The 26,531-nt window shown below is 43.1% G+C and overlaps 1 protein-coding gene across 1 annotated transcript in view; it reads left to right on the top strand.

Moving 5' to 3' along the window:
* Positions 1 to 26,531, top strand: part of TULP4 (TUB like protein 4) — a 202,002-nt gene that overhangs the window by 153,245 nt on the left and 22,226 nt on the right. The window contains exons 5-7 of the mRNA XM_043457022.1: positions 16,297 to 16,477; positions 18,305 to 18,439; positions 20,809 to 20,975. Coding sequence (XP_043312957.1) covers positions 16,297 to 16,477; positions 18,305 to 18,439; positions 20,809 to 20,975 — 483 coding nt within the window. The remainder of the gene's footprint in view (positions 1 to 16,296; positions 16,478 to 18,304; positions 18,440 to 20,808; positions 20,976 to 26,531) is intronic.

Raw genomic sequence — 26,531 nt, forward strand, 5'->3', positions numbered from 1 at the left:
GAACATATATTTATCACATTTGCTATTTTATTCCTTTATTCTTTTTTTTCTTCTGTGCTATATTTAAAGCAGATCCCAGATCACATGTCCTTTCACCCATACTTACTTCAAAATAAATCTCTTCAAAATGTGAATTTCCTTCCATAACCACAGTGCTATTATCTGTCACAACCTCCTCCTTACTTGAAGAAGGTTCTTATCAGATTGAAGTAAATGATTTGTCTGGGGCTTGGATTGACCATGGCTTTAAAGGAGGACATCTGTTGTGTCCAGGAGATGGGTGTTTATTCTCAAGTGTCTCTGTGTCTTGCACTGTAAGATCAAAAGTGGTTTATAAAGGAAACTTTAAAAAGCAACATAAATCTTTACATTTTCAGCTAAAAATATGATGTTGCCACCATAGTTTTATAAATGAAAAGTAATTTACTGATACCTGACATATAGGAAATGACTCTCTCATAAGTGAGACCCACTCATTAATAGGGGAAAAGCCAGACTTAATAAAACCAAAATAAAAGGAATCACAATTTGGTATTGGCAAGGAATTTCTTATTCACTGTAAGAAAACGTTTTCCTCTGCCGGCTGTGTAAGTGCTAGTTTTGGGGATGAGCCTGCTCCTAGTCCCTTCAGTAGTAATCATAGGAACTCTACAGGCCTTAGCTTTACTCTGAAGGCTTGGAAGACATTGTGCTAACTCAGTGAGAGAAGCACATGGAAATCTCTCACACAAGCTCTTGTACTTAAATTATTTATTGCTATTACTATTTTTAATCCGCAGGCTCACTAGAGTAATTACTCAGTGAACCAGTCTTATTCTGGAGAAGAGACCCTTGATGGAGAGTGAACTGTAAGCAGGTTAAAGGCCCTGGGAGTAGAGATCCTGCCTACTTGTGGAAACATAGCTTTGATATTAGATTTAATCTGACCAGTGGAAAAAGTGATTCTCCTTCCTCCTTTCCCATTCTATTTTCCCATGACTTTTTAGTGGTGCATGTACTAAAAAAGTACTGTAAAAGGGAAGCTCATCTTTATTTTAAGCCTTGAACTGAACATACATAGAAATGATTCTTGCCAAAAACATGCAAGGAGGATGTAAGTAATAATTAAGGAAAATAATGGAAACATACTCAGGAAAGGAAATCAGGAGATGGCCTCCACCCTTTGTGGCTATCTTTATACTGCTGTTAATATTGTTTAAAGTTTTTTGGATTTTGCTTGTGTGTGTGTGTTCTGGATATCCTATTGAGCGCTTCATAGGAGAAAATAATATTTTTTTAGAAAAAGTAGGCCAGACTACTGTGTACTGTTCTGTGCTGTCTTGGTTGAATGACACTGGTAACTAAGATCTTTAAAAATTAAGTTGCTCTTTGTTATCTCTGGACTCAGATCATTGAAGAATCACTGTATAGGACACTCAGTATAGGTGAATTTAAAATATACTAAATAAAAACTTTCTTGAAATTTTTCAAGTTAAGAATGAAAGATGGGAGGCAGTTATTTGTGTGTGCTGGCTGTTATTAAATACACCATCTAAAGAATGTGTTCAACAAGAGTGATGTTAGCAGAATGGCAGAATAGCAAGCTCTGGAACCTCCTTTCTTCAGCACATACCAAATCAATAATATACTGACCAATTCCCTTTGTGAGAAATCCAGAAGCTAGTTGAGAGGCTTCTGTACCCCTAATGTGTTATGAAACTGGCCACATCAGAGCTGGTAGAAAAACTTGATTTGCCATAATCACTACCCCTGGCAAAGTGCCATATAATTGGGAGAAAAACCCCAGCTTCAAGCTCTCCCTGGGAAGAGGAGGAAAGAACTGGATCATATGTCCAGTGTTCTGATTTTTTTTCTGGGTGTGGCCTAAGCCACTGGCTTCTGTCTCACCTGTCTCAAAGGGCTGATGGAACACCAGGGGCCACTGAGAAAAAAGATGACAGTTTGAACTAGCATACTCAACACAGCCCCTTCTCCTGGCCCAATACAGAGTGAGCTGGTGAGGAAACCCCAAATTTCAGCTACTACATTAAAAGCAGGGGGTAGGGAAGAGTTGGACCATGTATCCGGTGTTCAGATTTCCTTAGGGCTGCCCAGGGGACTGGCTTTTGAATTAGCACTGACAGGACCCAGCATACTCCATACATCTTGGGGTCACTAAGAACAAAGGTGGTGGTTTGGACTAGTAGGATGGTTGGAGTGACTTCCAGAATCACTGAACAGGCTGAGTAGTGAGGGTCTTCTTTTTTACAAGCCTGGTCCATGAAAATTGGGAGAGGTGGTAATTTTGTCTGATGCACTGACACCTACATAGAGAGTCAAGAAAAATTAAGAAACAGGGAAATAAGTCCCAAACAAAGGTACAAGATAAATCTCCAGAAACTGACCCCAGTAAAATGGACATATAAAATTTACCTGACAAAGAATTCAAAATAGCAGTCGTAAGGATGCTCAGTGAGTTAAAGAGAAAATGCATGAACCAGGTGAGACTTGCAAATGTTTTTAAGTGTTTTTTCAATTAGAAATTAAGTAGCCGATGTGTACGATAACTGAAATGAAAAAATACACTGGGGTGTTTCAGCAGCAGATTAGATGAAGCGGTGGAAATAATCAGCAAACTTGAAGATGGATCATTGGAAATTATTTAGTCAGAGGAGAAAAAAGAAGTGAAAGCATGAAGAAAACTTGAGGGACTTGTGGGATACCATTACATTGACCAATATATGTATTATGGGAGTCTCAGAAGAAAAGAGGCAGGGGGAGGGGCCAGACTGTTTACCCAAAGAAATAATTGCTGAAAACTCCCCCAAAAGGGGAATAGACATACAGATTCAGTGATCCTCATGGATTCCAAAGAAGATGAACTCAGAGAAGTACTGACACATATCATAATCAGGTCATCAAATGTCCAAAAACCAAGCAAATTTTAAAATCGGCAAGAAAAAAGCAACTTGTCTCATATAAGGAGAACTCCATAAAGCTATTAGTGAACTTTTCAGTAGGAACCTTGCAGTCCAGAAGGGGATGTGACTACATATTCAAAATGCTAAATGAAAAAACTGTCAGTCAAGAATACCATACCCTGCAAAACTGTACTTCAAAAGTGATAGAGAGATAAAGGCTTTCCCAGACACACAGAAGCTAAAGTAGTTCACCACTAGACCTGCCTTACAACAAATGCTAAAGGGGAATTCTTTAAGTTGAAATGAAAGGATGGCAAACAACAATATGAAAGTATAAAACTTGCTAATGAATGTATACACAAATGCAGACTTTTGTTACTTAATGGTTGATGGATATATCACTTTTAGTTATGATAAAACTTAAAAGACAACTATTAGAAATGACTGTGTCAATGAATACACAGTGTAAAAATATACAAATTGTGACATCAGTAACATAAAATGCAGTGGAATGAAATAATTAGAAGTAGAATTTTTTATGCAACTATAGTTGTTAATGAGTTTAAAGTAGATTGACATTAGCTATAATTTCTTTCATGTAAGCTCCATGTGACCAGAGAAAATACTTCTAGATGATATGCAAAAGAAAAAGAAATCCAAGCATATGAATATAAAAAAATTCAATGAAACACATAGGAAGATAGCAAGAGAGGAAGAGAGGGACAAATGAACTAGGAAACTGACAGAAAACAGTTAACAAGATAGCAATAATAAGTCCTTCCCTATTAATAATGACTTTAAATATAAATGAATTAAACTCCCTAATAAAAAGACACAAAGCAGCTAGTCTGCTGAAAAAAAACAAAAACAAGATCCAGATGTATGCTTCCTGTAGGAGACTTACTTCAGATTGAAGATCATATATAGGCTGAAAGTGAAGAGATGGAAAAAGATATTCCATGCAAATGATGACCAAAAAAGAACAAGGATGACTGTAATTATATCACACAGAATAGATGTTACAAAGCAGGAATAGAAGGAACATACCTCAACATAATAAAAGCTATATATGACAAACCCACAGCAAGCATCACCCTCAATGGTGAAAAATTGAAGGCATTTCCCCTGAAATCAGGAATAAGACAAGGGTGCCCACTCTCACCACTACTATTCAACATAGTGTTGGAAGTTCTGGCCACAGCAATCAGAGCAGAAAAAAAAGTAAAAGGAATCCAGATAGGAAAAGAAGAAGAAAACTCTTCACTGTTTGCAGATGACATGATCCTCTATATAGAACCCCTAAAGACTCTACCAGAAAAATTACTAGAGCGCTAATCAATGAATATAGTAAAGTTGCAGGATATAAAATTAACACACAGAAATCCCTTGCATTCCTATATACTAACAATGAAAAAACAGAAAGAGAAATTAAGGAAACAATACCATTCACCATTGCAACAAAAAGAATAAAATACTTAGGAGTATATCTACCTAAAGAAACAAAAGACCTGTACATAGAAAACTATAAAACACTGATGAAAGAAATCAAAGAGGGCACAAACAGATGGAGAAACATACCGTGTTCATGGATGGGAAGAATCAATATTGTCAAAATGGCTATTCTACCCAAAGCAATCTATAGATTCAATGCAATCCCTATCAAGCTACCAACGGTATTTTTCACAGAACTAGAACAAATAATTTCACAATTTGTATGGAAATACAAAAAACCTCGAATAGCCAAAGTAATCTTGAGAAAGAAGAATGGAACTGGAGGAATCAACCTGCCTGACTTCAGACTCTACTACAAAGCCACAGTCATCAAGACAGTATGGTACTGGCACAAAGACAGAAATATAGATCAATGGAACAGAATAGAAAGCCCAGAGATAAATCCACGAACCTATGGACACCTTATCTTTGACAAAGGAGGCAAGGATATACAATGGAAAAAAGACAACCTCTTTAACAAGTGGTGCTGGGAAAACTGGTCAACCACTTGTAAAAGAATGAAACTAGAACACTTTCTAACACCATACACAAAAATAAACTCAAAATGGATTAAAGATCTAAATGTAAGACCAGAAACTATAAAACTCCTAGAGGAGAACATAGGCAAAACACTCTCCGACATAAATCACAGCAAGATCCTCTATGACCCACCTCCCAGAATATTGGAAATAAAAGCAAAACTAAAACAAATGGGACCTAATGAAACTTAAAAGCTTTTGCACTACAAAGGAAACTATAGTAAGGTGAAAAGACAGCCCTCAGACTTGGAGAAAATAATAGCAAATGAAGAAACAGACAAAGGATTAATCTCAAAAATATACAAGCAACTCCTGAAGCTCAATTCCAGAAAAATAAATGACCCAATCAAAAAATGGGCCAAAGAACTAAACAGACATTTCTCCAAAGAAGACATACAGATGGCTAACAAACACATGAAAAGATGCTCAACATCACTCATTTATTAGAGAAATGCAAATCAAAACCACAATGAGGTACCATTACCCGCCAGTCAGGATGGCTGCTATCCAAAAGTCTACAAGCAATAAATGCTGGAGAGGGTGTGGAGAAAAGGGAACCCTCTTACACTGTTGGTGGGAATGCAAACTAGTACAGCCGCTATGGAGAACAGTGTGGAGATTTCTTAAAAAACTGGAAATAGAACTGCCATATGACCCAGCAATCCCACTTCTGGGCATACACACTGAGGAAACCAGATCTGAAAGAGACACGTGCACCCCAATGTTCATCGCAGCACTGTTTATAATAGCCAGGACATGGAAGCAACCTAGATGCCCATCAGCAGACGAATGGATAAGGAAGCTGTGGTACATATACACCATGGAATATTACTCAGCCATTAAAAAGAATTCATTTGAATCAGTTCTAATGAGATGGATGAAACTGGAGCCCATTATACAGAGTGAAGTAAGCCAGAAAGATAAAGAACATTACAGCATACTAACACATATATATGGAATTTAGAAAGATGGTAACGATAACCCTATATGCAAACAGAAAAAGAGACACAGAAGTACAGAACAGACTTTTGAGCCCTGTGGGAGAAGGTGAGGGTGGGATGTTTCGAAAGAACAGCATGTATATTATCTATGGTGAAACAGATCACCAGCCCAGGTGGGATGCATGAGACAAGTGCTCGGGCCTGGTGCACTGGGAAGACCCAGAGGAATCGGGTGGAGAGGGAGGTGGGAGGGGGGATCGGGATTGGGAATACGTGTAACTCTATGGCTGATTCATATCAATGTATGACAAAAACCCACTGGGAAAAAAAAAAAAAAGAGATAAGGAAAAACATAAAGGCAAAAGGGTCAACTTACCAGTAAGAAATAACAACTGTAAGTATATATGCATACAACAATAGAGCACCTGAATATACAGAACACTCAATTATTATATAAAACAAACATTGACACAACTGAAAGGAGAAATATTAGAAACATTAAGGTTGGTGAAAAAGTAATTGTGATTTTGAACCATGAATTTAAAATCATCGTAACTAAGCTGAAACACATGTATATTAATCAAAATGGGAACCATTACAATCAACACCTTTTTACCAATGAGAAATAAGTTTTTTTATTACTGTAGCATAAAAATCTGTGCTTCAGCAACCTAGATGCCATCAGCAGACAAATGGATAAGGCAGTTGTAGTACATACACACAATGAAATATTACTCAGCTATAAAAAAAACACATTTGAGTCAGTTCTAATAAGGTGGGTGAAACTGGGGCCTATTATACAGCGTGAAGTAAGTCAGAAAGAGAAACACCAATACAGTATATTAATGCATGTATATGGAATTTAGAAAGATGATAATGTCAGCCCTACATGTAAGACAGCAAAAGAGACACAGATGTAAAGAACAGACTTTTGGACTCTGTGGGAGAAGGTGAGGGTGGGATGATTTGAGAGAATAACATTGAAACATGTATATTACCATATGTAAAATAGATGACCAGTGCAAGTTCGATGCATGAAGCAGGGCACTCAAAGCCAGTGCTTTTGGACAACCTAGAGGGATGGGGTGGGGAGGGAGGTGGGAGGGGGGTTCAGGATGGGGGGACACAGGTGCACCCATGGCTGATTCATGTCTATGTATGGCAAAAACCACCACAATATTGTAAAGTAATTAGCCTCCAATTAAATTACTTAATTAAAAAAAAAATCAGGATTCAGCAAACTCTTGGAAAGCATTTTCTGCCTCCTGCTGGTTGTGGAAGTATTTTCCCTGAAAAGGTTGTCAAGATGCTTGAAGAAGTGGTAGTAGGTTGGCGAGAGATCAGGTGAATAGGGTGAGTGAGGCAAAACTTCATAGCCCAATTCATTCAACTTTTGAAGCATTAGTTGCGCGACGTGGTTGGGTGTTGTCATGGAAAATTGGACTCATTCTGTTGACCAATGCCAGCTGCAGGCCTTGCAGTTTTTGGTGCAGCTCATCCATTTGCTGAGCATACTACTCAGATATAATGGTTTCACTGGGATTCAGAAAGCTGCAGTGGATCAGACCAGCAGCAGACCACCAAACAATGATCATGACCTTTTTTTGGTGCAGGTTGGCTTTAGAAAGTGGTTTCAAGCTTCTCAGCTAGCCCCTAAGCTGGTCATCACCGGTTGTCATGTAAAATGACACTTTTCACCGCATGTCACAATCCAATCGAGAAATGGTTCATTGTTGTTGTGTAAAATAAGAGAAGACAACACTTCAATGCAACAATGTTTTTTAAAATTTTGGGTCAGCTCATGAGGCACCCACTTATCGAGCTTATGGACTGGAGCTTGCCAGGCTTCTCTATCCACGGGATTCTCCAGGCAAGAACACTGAAGTCGGTTGCCATGCCCTTCTCCAGGATATCTTCCCTATCCAGGGATAGAACTCGCATCTCTTTTGGCTCCCGCATTAGCAAGTGGGTTCTTTACAACTAACACCACTTGGGAACCCCTTCACCTATCCAGTTTGCTTCAGACACCTTAGTGGTCGACATTGAGTTCTTCAACAACTTCTTGTGTAGTTGTAAGAGGATCAGCTTCAATGATTCTCTCAGTTGGTCGTTGTCAACTTCCAGTGACCAGTCACTGCTCTCCTCATCTTCAAGGTTCTTGTCTCCTTTGCATGGCTTCTGGAACCACCACTGCATTGTACATTCATTAGCAGTTCCTGTGCCAGATGCATTGCTGATATTGTGAGTTGTCTCTGCTGCTTTACTACCCATTTTGAACTTGAATAAGAAAATTGCTCAAATTTGCTTTTCGTCTAACAACATTTCCCTGGTCTAAATAAATATATAAAATAAACAGTGAGTAATAAGTCATTAGCAAAAAAAAACATAAAGTGAAAAATGCACATTAAAATGATGTATAATATAACCACATTTAAGAATGTATTTTAATATCAAACAGCAAAGTTCAACAGTGCAAAACCACAATTACTTTTGCAGCAACCTAAATAGACAGCAATACATTAATGTGGGAGACTTCACTACCACTCTCAATACTGGATAGAACATCCAGAGGGAAAATCCATAGAGAAACAGTGCCCTTTGACAACACTGTAAACCAAGTAGACCTAACAGATATGTTTGCTTTTTTTATTTCAAACACTACATCAAGTTTATTTTAATAATAATTATATACGTAGTATAATATGTCACATACTGCTTGCATCAGTTCTTTGGTGCTCAGCTTTCTTTATGGTCCAGCTCTCACATTCATACATGAGTACTGGAAAAACCATAGCTTTGACTAGACAAACCTTTGTCAGCAACGTAATGTCTCTGCTTTTTAATATACTGTTGCTGGATCATATGGTAGTTCTATTTTTAACATTTTAAGAAACCTCCATCACTGTTCTCCATAGTGGCTATACCAATTTACATTCCAAACAACAGTATAGGAAGGTGCCCTTTTCTCCACACCCTCTCCAGCATCTATTCTTTGTAGATTTTTAAATTTTTTATTAATTTGTTTATGGCTGTGCTGAGTTTTCATTGCTGTGCAAGGTTCTTCTCTAGTTGTGGCGAGCAGGCTACTCTCTAGCTGCGATGCATGGGCTTCTCATTGTGGCAGCTTCTCTTGTTGCAGAGCACAGGCTCTAGGACATGCGGTCTTCAGGAGTTGTGGCATGTGGGCGCCATAGTTGCAGCTCCCAGGCTCTAGAGCACAGGTTCAGTGGTTGGGGCACACAGGCTTAACTGCTCCGTAGCATATGGGGTCTTCCCTGATCAGGGATTGAGCCCATGTCTCCTGCATTGGCGGGCGGATTCTTCATCACTGAGCCACCAGGGAGGCCCTGTTTATCGAGTTTTTGATGATGGCCTTTCTGACTGGGTGTGAGGTGATACCTCATTGTAGTTTTGATTCGCATTTCTTTAAAAGTGATGTTGAATGTCTTTTCATGTGCCTCTTGGCCTTCTGTATGTCTTCCTTGAAGAAACATCTGTTTAGATCCTCTGCCCATTTTTTGATTGGGTTGTTTGGTCTCTTGGATATTGGGCTGCATGTGCTGTTTGTAAATTTTGGAGATTAATCCCTTGTCGGTTGCATCATTTTCTCCCCTTCTGTAGGTTGTCTTTTCATTTTGTTTGTAGTTTCCTTTGCTATGCACAAGCTTTTTAATTAGGTCCCATTTGTTTATTTTTGTTTTATTTCCATTACCCTAAGGAGATGAATTGAAAAAGTTACTGCTGTCATTTATGTCAGTGAGTGTTCTGCCTATGTTTTCCTCCAAAAGCTTTGTAGTATTGGGCCAGCATCACCCTGATACCAAAGCCAGACAAAGACACTGTAAGGAAAGAAAATTACAGACCAGTATCCCTAATGAACATAGATGCAAAAATCCACAACAAAATACTAGCAAACCGAGTGAAATAGCTCATTAAAAGAATCCCACACAACAATCAAGTGGGATTTATCCCTGGGATGCAAAGATGTTCACCATATAAAAATCAATCACTGTGATACACCTGTTAACAAAATACAGGATAAGAACCATATGGTCATCTCAGTAGATGCAGAAAAAGCATTTGACAAGATTAAGCATCCCACCTCCCTCCTCTTCCCCTCTCCCACTCTCCCTTTAAGATGCCCAGTCATGTCTGCACAAGTGGAAGCTGAGGTCAGCTGCTTGTCATGCAGTAGTGATTCCTGGGTAAAATCTGATCTTACCTCCTTGACTGGTGTCAGCTTCACTGGTGTTTGACGGCAGCCGCAGGCGCTGCTGGACCTGCCCCATCACTGCACACCCTGACCTCTGCTGTTGAGTCACGAGGCTTTCAGTCTCTTCAGACCAGGAAGTCATTTCCTCTTAGCCCTTTTGTTAAGGAAGTTTATTAGTAGCCACAGGAAAAAATGACTATTTCCACATAATGAGAAATGTATTTAAATATTTATTGAAAGATTTGGAGCCTTTTGAAACAGGAAAGGATTTGAAAACTCATCTAATACAACCTTTTTTAGATGAAGACGAGAACAGTACTCAGGAAGGCAAATGATCAATTCAAAGTGACATAAGTAGTTAGGAATCAAACTAGAACCAGACCCCTAGCAAGCCAACTCCCAATTCTGAGTTCTTTGCAAAGGAAAGCATGTTTCACCAGTAGACTTAAGACGATCTTCAGCAAACAGGCCCAGCACATTTCATCCAGCTCCAGAGATCTGATATTGGAGCTGTATTCCTGAACCTTTTCTCTCTACTTCATTCCATGTGTACTTAAGTATATTTAAATAGCATACTCACAGTATAATCCTAAATGTTCAAAAGGATATATGATGAAAAGTTCCCTTTCTCCCCACTACCCTCAGCCACTCACTTCTGTCCCCAGAGGTGATCAATGTTTCCAGTTACTTGTGTGTCCTTCCGGAGGTATCCTAGTTAAATATGTTTTTAAATTAGTCCTGTAGTCAGACTGTTCCCCTCCACTCCCCAGAAATAATGTATAGGTGTCTTAAAAGGATGAATAAACTTTAAAATGGAACCTGAAAGATTTGGGGAAGAATGTTATAGCAATGAAAATTATTTAATGTTAAATTCAGTACCTGAGGTGGATAGACTATCTCCTTCTCTGAAAATCTTTAAACATATAGTGGGTTCTCTTCTTTATGGGTTAGTTTATAAGCACTAACCTGCAGTGAGGAGATGAAACGACTTCAAAATTACATGTTTAGCCCAAAGATACAAATTTTTATTATAGCTGTTTTGGACTAGATTTCTTTCCCATGTTTATCAGAATAAGTCTTAAAATGGCTGTTTTAGAAATGGTTATTAGAATCAATTGTGAAGTTATATTTTATCCTTTTTTTTTTTTTGAACCAGGAAATACTCTGTTAATCAATTGAGCAATTCTGTCCTTTACAAATGTCTGATGTCAGTGACTGAAAAAATACTAAAAAATATTAGTCACAAAATGCTCAAATCTGGCCTTGAAGCACATTTGAAAGCTAGTGTTTTGAAGCTGACAGGGAGGTCTTTCAGAACAGAAGTGTTACTTTGGTGTATCTCAGGACAGAAGATTCCTGCCAAGGCGCAAAGGGACGTTACTCCGCCTCCCTCCCCTCCTCCTTCCACAGCTGTGCATGTAGGCACTCGACACCAGCTACAGGCATCTCTCAGAGGTTTTGTGGGTTTGGTTCCAGACCACTGCACTACAGTGAATCAGATACAGTTTTTGGTTTCCCAGTGCATACAAAAATTATGTTTATACTGTACTATAGTGTATTAAAAGTATGCAATAGCATTATGGCTAAAAGAAAAATTGTATATACTTTAATTTTAAAATACTTTATTGCTAAAAAAAAATGCCATTATCTGAGCAAGTGGTAATCTTTCTGTTGGGGGAGGGCCTTGTCACAGTGTTGATGGTCGCTGACTGCTCAGGGTGGTGGTTGCTAAATGTGGGGGTGGCTGAGGCCGTTTCTTAAAGTGAAACAGCAATGAAGCTTGCCACATCAATTGGCTCTTCCTTTCATGAACCATTTCTCTGTAGCATGCAGTGCTGTATTTGATAGCTTTCTGTACAGAGGAGAACTTTCAAAATCAGTCAGTTCCCACAAGCCCTGCTTTATCAACTAAGTTTATGTCATAGTCTAGATCCTTTGTTGTCATTTAAATAATCAAGTTTACCATCTTACATGGACCTGGTTTCCCAAAAGAATTACAATAGTAAAATCAAAGGTCCCTGGTCACAGATCACCATGACAAATATAATAATGAAAAAGTTTGAAATACTGTGAGAATTATCAAAATATTACACAGATACCCAAGGTAACCAAATCATACTGGAAAAACGGCGCAAACAGCCTAGCTTGATGCAGGGTTGCTACAAACCTTCTTTTTGGTAAAAAAAAAAATACAATATATGCAAAGTATAATAAGATAAGATATGCCTGTAGTCGGAATTTGTAATAACTTTGTCATCCTCTCCCCCAGCTTTAAATCACAAAAGCAAATAAATGGGAAAAATCAACTCCTTTTGTGACTAGTTCGTATGCTACTCGTTGAACTCTACTGCATTTACAGAAGCATGTATTTTTATAGTTGAAATTTCCTAACGTGGTCTTTATTCAAGAATTTAGGTGAGCACCAGTCTCCAGAGATAAAGGTACTGATGATATATCATCACTGGTTCCAAAACATAAATCTTTCGAATGCTTTTCTGTCTTCTTCCTGTGGCTTAGTTCTTTTTAAATTGCTGGTGATAATTGTGTTACATTTTAAAATGATTACATCTAAAAATAGTTTAGAATGGAGAGATTGTATGTGGATACCACAGTTTTTTAAAAACATTGCCATGGTATTAGACACTGCCCTGAAGCAGCATCCCCTGTCCTGAGGGACAGCCGGTGAACCCCAGGGGCTGGCAGGTTTCTACCACCTTTGGTTCTTAGGGTGCATGTTACAGAGGGAGCATTATCTCCACCACTCTGTGAAGCCTGCAGTCCAGCAGAAATAGTAGGGGAAATATGAGACTGAAATCTAAATTATCCATAACTAAAAGTGTTTTGGAGGCCAGTTTTATGGGAAAATTTGAGCATTGATATAGTTAAAAGAAGAAAAGAAAGAAGCTGTTCATGTGTAGGAATACTTGGGCAAAGGCAAAAGCTTTGGGCAGAAATTCATTTACTGAGAGTCACTGAGCATCCACTGGTGACTGGCAGCAGGTAAGAACCTATGGCTGCAGACCTGCCCTCAGGAAGCTCATGGTACCATGGAAACAGTGTACTGTGGGGACCATAGCTGGAGTGAGAATAATTCTGTGTGGTGGGTCTCAAAAGCCTTGACACGTGATGTCTGAGCACCTGCTACATACCAGGCCCCGCACTGGACACCGGAGATAAAGCACAAACCACAGTCTCTGCCGGCAGAGGACCTGCTGTGTGTGCTGGCTGGGGACAGACAAGGTCATGCACCTCATCGGGGACAGGTTGGCTCTGATGGGCCTGGCCTTTAACACATCCGGGGGTCGGCGGCTGGCAGGCAGTTGGAGTGTGAGTCTGGAGCTTAGGGGAATGGCCTGGACAGGGAGCACGCCAGGCCAAGGACATGACTGTGACCTCCTGGAGAGGGGAAAGGGTCTGGGCCAAGCCTAAAGGAGGAGACCAAGCCTGGGCAAGAGGAGCCGGACCAGTCTGTCCAGAGCCCCAGAATTAGGGAGGAGAGGCTGCAGAGACTGATGCTTTTGCCCATATGTGTATTCAGTATTGTTTAGACTTTGCTGTCTTGTTCCTTTGAAGTCCTTGGCTCGGAGAAGCTTTATCTCGTTAAAAGTGATTAAGCATGAAAAGAACTTGTAATAGAAGAGATTTTCAGAAATCTGATTTTACGTCATATCCATGTTCTTCAGTTATCTGACATACTTGCTCCGAAACAGGGTAACTTCCTCCATCGCTGCTTGACAACTCGAGCGTTAGGGATGCCTTTTTCCTTCTCCCTGATCTTAATAGTGTATTAACTTCCAAGAGAGCTGCAGTCGGAGTTGATTAATGTTGGGGAATTTGGAGGCTGGTTTTCTTGTCCTCTTTTGTTTTAGTGTGATGTTGAACACTGAAAACTCATTAAGCCACCAGTCCTTCATTCAGGAATTAGATGGTGTCTGTTCTTCTCCAAAATGGAAAAATGTGTTACTCAAATGATGCTTCATTTCCTCCCTCCCTTCACAGGCCCTGCTGTATGTCATCCGAGGACAGGCCCTGGGGAGAGCGTAGTGAGAGCAGACACGGTCCATGTCCTCAAAAACTTATGTCTAGCATGGGAGTCAAACAGATCAAATAATCACACAGTAAGATACAAGAATAGTGATGATCGTCATGCCAGTGGAGACTGTGGGAACTACAGTGGAAGGGCCCAGGGAGCTTTTTGGGTTTGATCCATTTTAATTCTGGGTACTTGAGAAGAATAACTGTTTGCTGTTGCCTGCTCATGAGCTATGTTTATGAGAAACAAAGTCGTAAGTGGTGAAATAACCCTTTCACATACTCCGAGGTATGACGCTGCTCTTCAGACATGCTTGAACAAGTGAGTGAGGATGTGGGAACTGGAGAATAAAAGCCTGTATCCTGGGATGTCGCTTTAGAGGACTTCCATACATCTTCTTCCTCTGAAATATGTAAATTGTAGTTGAAGTTACAAGAGGTCACATTTCATCTTCATCTGCACTGCGGACTGCTCAGGAGACACCTGCTGTCTCCGCCTCCCCCTGCCCATGTCTTATGAGGTCCTGGTGGACATGCTAGTAGATACTCATTTTCAATGTTGGCAGCCAAGAATTCAACTTTTCCTAAAATGACTTTTACTGTGTTCCTAGTACAACTTATCTCTTTTTGCTGTAAGCATCATTCAATAATGATTCATCATGAGCCTTGAGGGAAAACTGTTCCAGCTTTCCTTTTTTTTTTTCTTACTTTCCAGTCATTAAAATGTAGCTCATGTTTAAAGGAATGTTTGATGGACAGTTGGTTTATCTGAACAGCTCTGTAAATTCTGTCAGCTTATTACTATTTAAATGAAATATATCTTGTTTTGCAATTAATCTATCTTAATCATCTGGATTTATGTCCTAAGATTGCCTTCTGACTGTCACTGACTTTAACTTATTCATGTAACTGTAAATACTTATTTAACGTCCACTGTACCCAAAGCTCCTCTTAGGTCCCAGGTACAGCTACGGACAGTCTTTGACCTCCAGAAGCTCAGTGTCAAAGTCTTAACAGCAGAAAGAGGCATGGACCTAAAGAGTCGTAAATAACTTTCCCTTTATGTGAATCCTGGTCCTTCTAGGTAGATAGCCCTGGCTTAACCACTTAATGACTTTGTCAACTTACTTGAACTCTGTTAAGTTGTTTCTGCATCTATAAAATGGAAATAACTTGTGTGGTTCTCACAATGAGTTGCTGACGGTTAGAGAATTCTCATTAGACACAAAAGATACAAAGATTTCAGTGCCAGAACACACAGGCACTGCAGGGCCCAGCACACATAGTAGGAGAGAACACAGGTGTCCTTAGGGAGCTCTGCTTCCTGGGCTCCAATGGGCCCTTCAGGGCCACCCATCGGAATGACGCCTGTCAGGGGCTTCCAGCAGCTGTGAGCGGCTCCTCTGCCGCTCTGATGGAGGGCGCCCACCATCCCCTCCCACCCCCACACCCAGCCTTCCTCTGCCTGCTGGTGCTTTAGCCCTGGCCGTGTGCCTACTCGCACCCCAGCACACACCTGAGTGTGTGCTCGGGGCAGGTGACTGAGGGGACCCCCAGGAGCAGCCCTCAGTACACAAGGCATCTCAGCTTCATGCCAGCAGTGCTGGGGCTTAGCTGCCAGAATTATTCAGACAGTTGATGAGGTAAACTTTGTTAAAATTGTGCTTAGTACAAAGTAAGCACTTAATATATTAATACCATTAATTTACTATAACATTATTACTTAAATACATCAACCCCATTACTATTCTCAGTGAAATGGAACACAAGATAAACCTGCTTACATACACTTGCATACGATGATCCTCTGCTGCTGCTTTTTTTTTTTTTTTAAGAAAAATAAGAGAATATTACCTTCTTCTTGACCCCCGCTCCTCCAGCTGAAAAAAAAAAAAAAGCAACCCACAAAATGTGACACGGTAATTTTGACATTATTCGAAAGCGTCCACATAACATATTTATTACAGCACTAGTCCCCTTTCGCTAATAGAGGCCTAAAATTCTTCTTAGTAAGAGCCAGCTAAATTTCCGCCAGTTTATGCTTTGTGTATCCCTGTTGCTTAACTGGTCTCTTCTTCCAGTTCTCAGGTATTCTCTCCTGTGAACACGTTGAGGTGGGGTGGGGCCACAACCGCTGTCCTCGCTGCCCGCCCATCAGGGGTTCCGCTCCTCTGCTGCAGGTACTGTTTGGCACCGCCGATGGGCAGGTGATCGTCATGGACTGCCACGGCCGGATGCTGGCCCACATCCTCCTGCACGAGTCGGACGGCATCCTCAGCATGTCCTGGAACTACCCCGCCTTCCTGGTGGAGGACAGCAGCGAGAGTGACACCGACTCGGACGACTACTCCCCGCCCCAAGGTGGCCGCGCGGGGAGGGCAGGAAGGAGCAGGACCCCTCCCCATGGGGGGACGGGGCGGCCCGCCACAGCGCGGCGCCTGGCCGTACTGGGCGGGGTTCTCAGCAGAATGCGGGGCAGAGCCGACCCAGTCTCTGACCTGGACGGACCGTCGCCTCGCTGCCATCCCTTTTCACAGGTGGCTTGGCCCTCCACTGGTTTTCCTAGACGCAGAGCGAGACTGATGGCCGTTTCCGTCCCTGGGGTGTTGTGGGGACCGGGGACCTAGTGAGAACAGAGCTGCAGGAAAAGACTGCTGTGCAGTTCCCGCGCCCTCACCCGTAGTGTCCAGGTCCACAAGCTCCTGAAGCCAGGGAGCCTGGCTGTGCGGAAGGGCTTAGTTCTGCCCGAGACGCAGGCCAGCACAGTGGGCTGGACGCCATGTCCCTGCCTGTTTATTTCAGGCAGGTCTTCCCTTGCTCTTCCCTTCTCTTCCCTCAGTTCAGAAGAACCCACTGCCCTCACCCCCCGCCCCCCCCGCCCCCCCGCCTCCAAGCCTTGCAGTGATGTTAGAGTAGATGACATCTGACTTTGTGAACATTTGGCCCAGTCATGATAGATGGTTTCAGTCCCTTGGTGGGGGTGATTTCAGGTTCTGCCTCCGCCCACTACCCTAAGCGTGCCTGAGGCCCCAGAGCAGAAGCCTTGGGGGTGGGTGCTGGCCTGGCCGTCCCACTGTCAGCCCTCAGCGTGGCCCCCCAGGGCTCTGACTCTCTCCCAGGGTCCCATCCCTGCTCCAGCCCCTCTTTTTAAAGGAGACCGTGTGATGAGTAGTGGAATGGAAGGACTGCCAATGTCAGTGATCAAGTTGGTGTCTTTCAACACTGGGCTCAGCATACTTTTAAAACAGAACTTACTGGGTTGAATGCACACTTGCTTTTCCCCTCTTACTAGGGGAGAAATAGGGTCCAGAGACCAAGGTGATGGAGCACGTCCAGATGAAGTCTAAGAGCAGCATTAGTTCCCAGCTACATTCTAACCAGTTCCCCTCCTCAGAAGCAGTGGGGCAATTTGAAGGAGATTGCAACTTGCCTTTCAGAGAGAGCAGGGTGTTCCTGGTGACCTTGGGAATTTGAGCACAGAGGTCAGTACCTGCAGCATCATAAAGTAAAGCAGAGGACAGTTATCACAAGACCCTCTACAGGTGGGCTGAGCAGGGCGAGCGAGCAGGTGTCAGGCTGACCCACTGCAGGGGGTGGATGCAGAGGAGCACCCCTCAGGGCTCCTTCCTTAATACGCACACGTGCACACACACACATCTCCTCACACTCAGGCACACTGGGCATCAGCCACAGCCAGCCTGAGCCTCCTCCAGATGTGGGGTCTCTTCCTGTAAAAACAAAGAACTCACGGTAGCTGCTCAATGCCTGTAATGTTCAGTGAAAGTGTGTCCAGTGTTGAAAGGCAGCTTTCATTGCACCAGGATTAAGAAAATGTTTTCATCCTTGCCCCCATCCTCCTATGGCACGTGACATTAAAGTAATTCACGTTTGCACATCCCCAGAGACACACAGGTTGGTAAACTCTCAGCAGGGTACCCAGAGCCCAGGGAGCCCTGCCCGGTGCCCGCACAGCTGCTGTCCCCACCGCCTCTCGTCCTGGGCTCCCCCCGTGCTCTGTGTGGTTAGAGCCTGATGCTGTGCAGCGCCGCCTTCCTGGGTGACCCCCCAGCCCAGGGTCTGGCCTGCACTGTTAGCAGTTTCCAGGCCTCCGCAGGGCTGCACGTGCAGGCCTGGGTTCGGGTCACTTGCTCGTTGCCTCATTTTCACCTGGCACTTCTGTTCCCACAGATGGTCCGGCAGCATACCCCATCCCAGTGCAGAACATCAAGCCCCTGCTCACTGTCAGCTTCACCTCCGGAGACATCAGCCTGATGAACAGCTACGACGACTTGTCTCCCACCATCATCCAGTCGGGGCTGAAAGGTACGGAGCGGCCTGCCTTGTGAGCTGGGCGTCCCTCCCAGGCCTGCTGACCCCCGGCCCCTGTAGTCCCCTCTGCCGGGCTTAATGGACTCTGTCCATTAAGGTCTTTCCTCTCGCTCCTCTGCTTGTCCGACCAGTCAATTCCTGTCTAGCCTCATCTTGAGGAAGCACTCCCGACAGTCACTTTGTCCTCACCTGCCCTTCTTAGGCGGAGCAGTCCTCTCAGATGGGGAGCGCTCGCCTGCAGACAACACACAGGAGCCGCTGGGGTTGTGAGGGTTCTTGAGAAGCTGGTGGTTGTGACAAACGTGTCAAATGGAGGCGTCTGTGTGAAGGTCAGCAGTGAGTGGCTGATGGCCTCCTGAAGGGCGGTAGGAAGTGGTGTCTCAGGAGGAAATTGGGGTCTGTCAGTATTCTGAGTGTTGTGAAATGTGCAGTTCAGGAAGTCTGGTGAGTTCTCTGGAAAAGCGGTCTGTGTCTTCAGCATTGGACAGTGCAGTGCAGAAGCTCCAGGGCGGTCTCTAGTCCCCATGTTCAAGGGACCTGCTGTGATCTGAATGGAGGTGGGGCAGACCGGAACCTTCGCTTCCTTTTCCCTTTCCTCTTTCCCTCCCTGTCTCTGGACACATGTGCACATGTGCGTGCGCACACATCTAATGGCTAATAGATGAGTCATTAATGTGGCCGTCTAAGGAAGGGACGGGGCCGGGCATCCCTGATAACTGCATGCCTGTCCTGTGGCTCAGGCCTGGCTTATGCTCAGTATCAAGGGGCCCACGCTTGTCTCTGCATCCTTTTATGTTCCTGGTTATATAATCTTCAGAACAAGAAATGGCATTATTCTTATGAAAGTTATTCTTTTCAAAAGAATGACATACCTTTGGGAACTGCAGCTGTCTCAGTGTAATGTTATAACTGCACCAAAGAAATCCCTGCGCATTTGCTCATAAACGTTTGGACTAAGATCCTTACTCAGATATCGCCGTCTAGCAAACAGCCGCCTCAAGCCCGCAGGCTTCCCTGTGTTAGCTGCTGAGCATCCTTTGAATGGCTTGTGTGTCTGGGCCCGTCCTGCGGGGGCCACCACCCACTTACCCATTGGGAATAACCCGGACGAACTTAATCCAATACTTAACCTTATTCATACCTGTCTATAAGAAAAAGGAAAATCCTCTATTTACTGATGCTTTTACTGTCTCCAGTTGTAGAGATTTTACCATGTTGTGTGTGTTCATAACTGCTTCCTCTCAGCCCTCTGCTGGGTCTGTCTCTAGATTCTGTCTGCAGCTGACTTGACAAGCAAGCCCTCAGTCCCCGGGTTCTGGAGAGCTGTCTTCTCCCAGGACTGCTTTTCAGTCTTCCAGGGAAACTGGGGAACTTTGGTGACCTCAGAATGTCAGAATCAGTGCCGCATGTGAATAAGAGAGAGCTGCCATGATCACGGGTGGAGCTCAGGAACTGCCGAAATCTAGACCCAGATCTGAAACCAGTCCTTGTCATGGGGGTGCACCTTTCAACTCCAACCTCTCTGCAGAATCAGCCGCGGACTTCCAGATTTCAGGGATCTCTGGATAAGCCAGATCCAGTTTTAGGATCTTGAGGGGGAAAAAGCTATGCTATAAATCTTACTGTACCAGCAGCTTGTTTCACCAGCAAGAATAAGTGAATTGCTCACATTGGAATTAGACACACACAACGTCTTACAGCCGTTTCTTCTAGGTCCTGAATGGCTCGTAGGTGAGCATCACATCTCTGTGACAGTCTGTCTGACGACACTGCCATCCAGCAGAGGGATTGTCTTCTTTTCTGAGACCCCACATCACATCATCCAGATGCTGGGTGAAACTCAAGGCCTTGATATGCAGACCTGTCCTTTATCCGAACTTCATCTGTCTAGTAGTGCACAGAACATCGAATGAATTAAATTTAGGCTTTGCTCTTGATTTGCATTTCACTTGGAGCTTTTGTAAACTCTCTGAGTCCTCTCTGGGAGTAGGGGTCACAGCAGAGGGAAGGACACTCAGGATGGACAGTGGTGGGTTCTCTGATCTCACATGCACTCGCGTAGTTGTGCTCTTCTCATCGTGGAAGTGCTGCTACTGCAGTAGGTGTATCAGTGTCGTCTTCTCCTGGTTTAGGTGCGTTTCAGGGGAAACTGCAGTCCCCACCTATGTAATGAACACTCCCCATCCATGTAATGAACACCTGTGTTCAGAGTCTCCGTTGCCTTCATGAGAGAAACGTTGACGCCGTTGTATGTGCTCAGTGGATCCATTTCTGAAACTACTTGAATGAGAGTTTAGGACACAACCCCCCACCCCCCGCCCCCTGCCAACTCATGTTGACTGTCTCCCTCTTTGTTATTTCAGAGGTGGTGGCCCAGTGGTGCACACAGGGAGACCTCCTGGCAGTTGCTGGTATGGAACGCCCAAGCCAGCTCAGTGAGCTCCCCAGTGGCCCTCTTCTGAAGAGTGCCATGGTCAAGTTCTACAACGTTCGTGGGGAGCACATCTTTACACTGGAAACGCTTGTGCAAGTAAGAACGTGTGTCGGACACACGCGGTGACACCAGTGTGTTAATTTGCCCCCAACTTCCATTAGGTACTCGTGAACTGCTTCTACTTGTTGTAATTATCTTTGGCAGACTTTAATCTTTTGTTGACCTAAATTAAATCATGGGGTATAAACCAGAAGAAGTAAGGGAAAAAGAAGTTTTTGCCTTTTAACCAAAATGTATCCATTTCCATTCCCGAATGGTGGACAGTGAGTAAGCAGAGTGAGCTAGTGTTTATCATCATTCCAAGGTAGAGAAGTAAATGGTGCATCTTCATTTATTTACTCTGATTTTGTTTGTTATGCCAGTAGTATACTTTTACATTTAAGTAGTATGCTTTTACATTAATTTAAATTTTACATTTAAATTATTGTTAAACAATAAGTAGAAAAGCTTAAAGGTCTTTAAGAACATGTGGACCCCTTTCTGTTTGTTCTTATTTCCCAGAAATCTGTAGACTGCCTCATTTCTGGTCTGGATCAATTATAGTGGAGACACAATTCCACTCTCATGGAGGTATAGTGGAGACAGGTCTGAGAGTGAGTTGACGGTTGATGGGGGTGATAATAAACTAGGGACTTACGTTCTAGTCTGACCCAGCTCATCAGAGAGACAGGTGTGCCAGATTTCAGGAAATTTGTAGTTGTGTGTGTGCTCAGTCATGTCCAACTCTTTGCGACCCCATGGACTTAACCCACCAGGCTCCTCTGTCCATGGGATTCTCCAGGCAAGAATTACTAGAGTGGGTTGTCATTTCCTCTTCGAGGGTCTCTTCCCTACCCAGGGATCAAACCTATGTGTCCTGTGTCTCCTGCATTGGCAGGTGAAGTCTTTACCACTGAGCCACCTGGGAATCCAGATGCCAGCGCTAGTTATCTAAATACATATATTTTTAGTTGTAGTAAAATACACATTTACTGTCTCAACCATTTTTAAGTGTATTGCATTACTGTGTAACCAATCTCCAGAACATTTTCATCGTGTAAAACTGAAACTATGCCTTCTTGTTCCTATGAATTTGACTATTCTACATACCTCGTGTAAGTGGAACCATGCAGTGTCTGTCTTTTTGTGTCTGGCTTATTTCATCCACATTGTAGCCTGTGTCAGAATTTCGTTCCTTTTTAAGGCTGAAGAATATGCTGTTGTATGTGTACAACTACATCTTGTTCATCCATTCATCCATCAGTGGATGTCTGGTTTCCTTCCAGCTTTTGGCTATTATGAATAATGCTGCTGTGAACAGGGATATACAAATATCTCTTTGAGATGCTGCTTTCAGTTCTATTGGATAAATGCCCAGAAGTCCAATTGCTAGGTTATATGGTAATTCTGTTTCTAACTTTTTGAGGAGCTTCCATACTGTTCCACAGTGGGTGCTCCAGGTTACACTCCCACCAGAAGTGCGCAGAGACCCCCCACGTCCTCACCAGCTTTTGTTTTCTGGCTTTTTGGTGGTAGCCATCCAGATGGTCATGAGTTGGATCTCACTGTGCTTTTCACTTGTGTATCCCCGATGATTAGTTACGTTGAGCATCTTTTCATGTACTTCCTTAGAAAAATGTCTGTTCAAGGCCGTTGCCCATTTCCTAATTAGATTGCTCATTTTTTGTTGTTGAGTTGGAAGTTTTTTTTTTTTAAGATGTTTATTGGTATTAATTTTATTTATTTATTTATATAGGCTGCATTGCATGGCATGTGGGATCTTAGTTCCCCAACCAAGGATCGGACCTGAGCCCCTTGCAGTGGATGTGCAGATTCTTAACCATTGGACTGCTGGGAAGGTCCAAAGTTACAGGATTTAAATGTATCTTTCAACGATGTAAAATCATCTGTGAGCAGATAAGCATATTTGTTCATCTGTTCAAGCATCAAGCGAACATATTTTGCGGGGCTCCTATGCAGCTGGGCCCTGAGCTCAGAGCTCTGAGAGCTGGGGTATAGAAGGTGATACGGGAGCTAGTCAAGGTAACGAGCTGGAATCACGCCCTAGCCAGAGAAGGGCAGCGTGGTTTTAAAGTGAAATTGAACGTTGCCCAGGCCACCTTTGCAACCCCTAGAGGCAGAAGTGGTACAAGCTGCCTGATACTAGGAATTGGAGAGATTCGTGTAGCAGAAAGATGAAGAATCGAAGGAACTTAGGGAATTGGGAAGAAGGTTATAGAAATGGGCAGCCACGGAGTTGGAGTGGGAAGAAGCTCTGTGACCTGAGAGTGGCAAGAAAAAAGTCATAATCAGGCATTTTCAGGAAGAAGTGATAAACACAGGGTGGGAAGCTGCACTTGGATAGGAAATTCAAACTCCTGCTTTAGAAGTAAAGTGGTTCCAAGTGATGAGGCAAACCCAGGAAGCACTGAAGTGGAGCAGAGTTGAGGCCGTTAGCAGGAGGCCAGTGTGTGTGGAAAAGTAAATGGAGATATTGGAGTCCCTGTGTGTTTGAGATTGAAGAAGAGGTTACCTTGCTTACACAGTAACTGTGACCGTACTGCCAGTCTATTTCCTGGAACTTAGTATAGGTGCTCAGTAAATACGTGTTCAGTGGATTGACAGATGGACAGTTATGGTTTTTTAGTTCTTTCTGTTGAATATTTGAACCAATAGGCTGTGTGCCCTCAATCAGATCTCATGCTAGCTTCCTGTCTCTAGGCTAACTGAAAGACAAGTAGGAGAGCTTGGGAACTTTCAGCCCTTTCTGACTTAAGATCTTTTATGTTTATTAGAGTGTTTGTGAATTGAAGTGCTGAAACACACTCCAAGTGCGCTAGGCATCATCCATGGTTCTGTGCAACTCAGGGCACCCTTCCCACTGGCATTGCATCCCCCTTACAGAGACTGTCCTTCACGGCCATTTCAGCTTGGGGAAATCCATCGTCTCTGTTGTCAACACAGTCACGTCCTTTGGTAAATCTGCCCAAAGACTGTAGCCCCTCTTCTGTGTGAACCTTCAGGGTGCTTAATACCTCTGGCACGTATTAACACTTTTTTTGTTTACTTGTTTTACTTTCTTAAAGTCAAAGACCACAGTTTCTCTATTTTTTTGATCTTCACTGTGCTTAGAATGCAGTAGAGGCTCGACAACCTTAGCCATTTGCAAGATTGCTCATCAGCTATCACATGAAACTAGCATAGATCCTGAGTTTAAGCCATTTGAGGCTCAGGGATAAGAGACAGACTGGCTATCTTATCTATCTTTGGAGAAAGATATTCACATAACATCCCTGCATTTTAATAAATTGTTGACTCTTTTTTCATTTGAGGGTCTGTTTCAGCCATTGAAAAATTGCCTCAATAATATACAGTTAAATAATGATGCTATTAAAAACCAAGTACAGTATCGATTGTGTGTGGCAGCAGCTTAACTGGCGTCTGTAATGATTCTAGAATCACGTGTCTGTACTGTGCTGTTCAAGTTGTCCAAAGGCAGGAACATTTTTATGGCAGGAAGGAAGTTAGGCAGCTTATTGGGCTGTTTATAAAAAGAACGAAATGCAGTTTAGATTGGATAATTTATTTCCAAGTTAATGAGATTGTAGGTTATTGCGCACAAAGCCAGTGCCCGGCACAGACTGGTGGCAGCCTCGCTTTAAAACTGATTCTCCTGAGTTACTCACAACAGCAAAGCCTGAGGCTGATGCTCTTAGAAGGAAATACACTCTAATTCATTTTCCTTTCCTTCCTGCCTGTCATACTTTAAAAGTCTATGGTCCATCTCACCAGCTGCTATCTGTGACCATCTTATATAATTGGGGGTTCCCAGGTGGCTCTAGTGATGAAGAACCCACCCGCCAATGCAGGAGACGCCACAGACAAGAGTTCGATCCGTGGGTCAGGAAAAGCCCCTGGAGGAGGGCATGGCAATGCACTCCAGCATCCTTGCCTTGGAAATCCCATAGACAGAGGAGCCTGGTGGGCTACTGTCCATCGAGCCACAAAGAGTCAGATACGATGGAACTGGCTTAGTATGCACATATGTAATTGTGTATCTGATCATCTGACCACAGTTTGAGGGTTAGCATCACTGACTGGAGTTCAAAGGCTTCAGTAATTCAGATCAGTGTGTTTTTGTTTGGTTGGATTGTTGGATTTTGGGGATTTATGTGTTTTAGCTTTATGAACTTTTTCTCTATTAAAGGCAGATTGGTGGAATCGCCTTATATTCTGTAAGGTTCAGGTATTGATGTAAGATATTTGGGTAAAAAATTAAAAGGGGAGAAAGAAAGTGTGAAGTGAGTGAAAGATAGTGAAAAGTGAGTGATTATGTTCACTGACTTTCTGTGCTCTAGAAAAAACTGTGCTCTAGAAAAAACTGTACTTGCCTCCTTTTGCTGAGAATTAACTCTGCCTATTCTCACAAAGCTGTCTTAGGTATGCTTTTCCCATTGTTTGCTATAAATAGATGAAAAAGTTCTTTCTGGGGTTGTCTGCTTACAAAATTCAAGAATGGTGCATGTTCTTTTAAAATGAAGCTTTGGGTAAATGAGTCCTGAGCCAGCTTTTATTACTGTGGCTTAGTTTTTGGTCAAATCATTGTAACTCAATATTCAGAACTGTCCATGGCACCAACCAACACAGTTTTACGGTGACTAGTCACCACCTTGGTCTATTTACAAGTGAACTGTTCTTGAAGGCTTTCCTTCTGTGTACATGCCTGTACAAACGTTGAATACCCCCTTCTGTCCGGGGCTCTGAAACATTTGAAGTGTATTTTCTCTGAAAGAGATACGTACCTTCTTAGGGTACCTTCTTAGGGGGAACTCAGGCTTCCTTGGTGGCTCAGTGGTAAAAGAAAAAAAAGTCTGCCTGCCAATGCAGGAGATATGGGTTCAATCCCTGAGTTGGGAAGACACCCTGGAGAAGGAAATGGCAATCCACTCCAGTATTCTTGCCTGAGAAATCTCACTGATGGAGGAACCTGGCAGGTTGTAGTCCATGGCGTTGCAAAGAGTCAGACACGACTGAGCGACTAAAGCACAACAGAACGGAGGGCCGGTGATTGGGTGACAGGAGGCCCCTCTGACATTTCCGGGGTCTGACTCCCCAGCAGGGCCTCACCACCCAGAACCCATGTGACGGGGTGGCCACCTTCTCTCTCTCAGGCCAGTGTAGCTGGTTTGAACCTTCTGTGGTCTGTTGACTCTAACCGTGCTTGAACAGCTCATCTTTAACAAGGGAAGGACATCCTGCTTTTTTTTTTTTAATTCCCCTTAAGTTTTTAGGGGCTTCCCTGATAGCTTAGTTGGTAAAGAATTCGCCTGCAATGCAGGAGACCCTGGTTTGATTCCTGGGTTGGGAAGGTCCACTGGAGAAGGGATAGGCTACCTACTCCAGTATTCTTGGACTTCCCTTGTGGTTCAGCTGTTAAAGAATCCGCCTGCAGTGCAGGAGACCTGGGTTCGATCCCTACGTTGGGAAGATCCCCTGGAGAAGGGAAAGGCTACCCACTCCAGTATTCTGGCCTGGAGAATTCCGTGGACTGTTTATAGTCCATGGGGGTCGCAAAGATTCAGACACGACTGAACGACTTTCACTTCACTGAGT

This window comes from Cervus canadensis, chromosome 33, assembly GCF_019320065.1.
Source record: "Cervus canadensis isolate Bull #8, Minnesota chromosome 33, ASM1932006v1, whole genome shotgun sequence".
Lineage (NCBI taxonomy): Eukaryota > Metazoa > Chordata > Mammalia > Artiodactyla > Cervidae > Cervus > Cervus canadensis.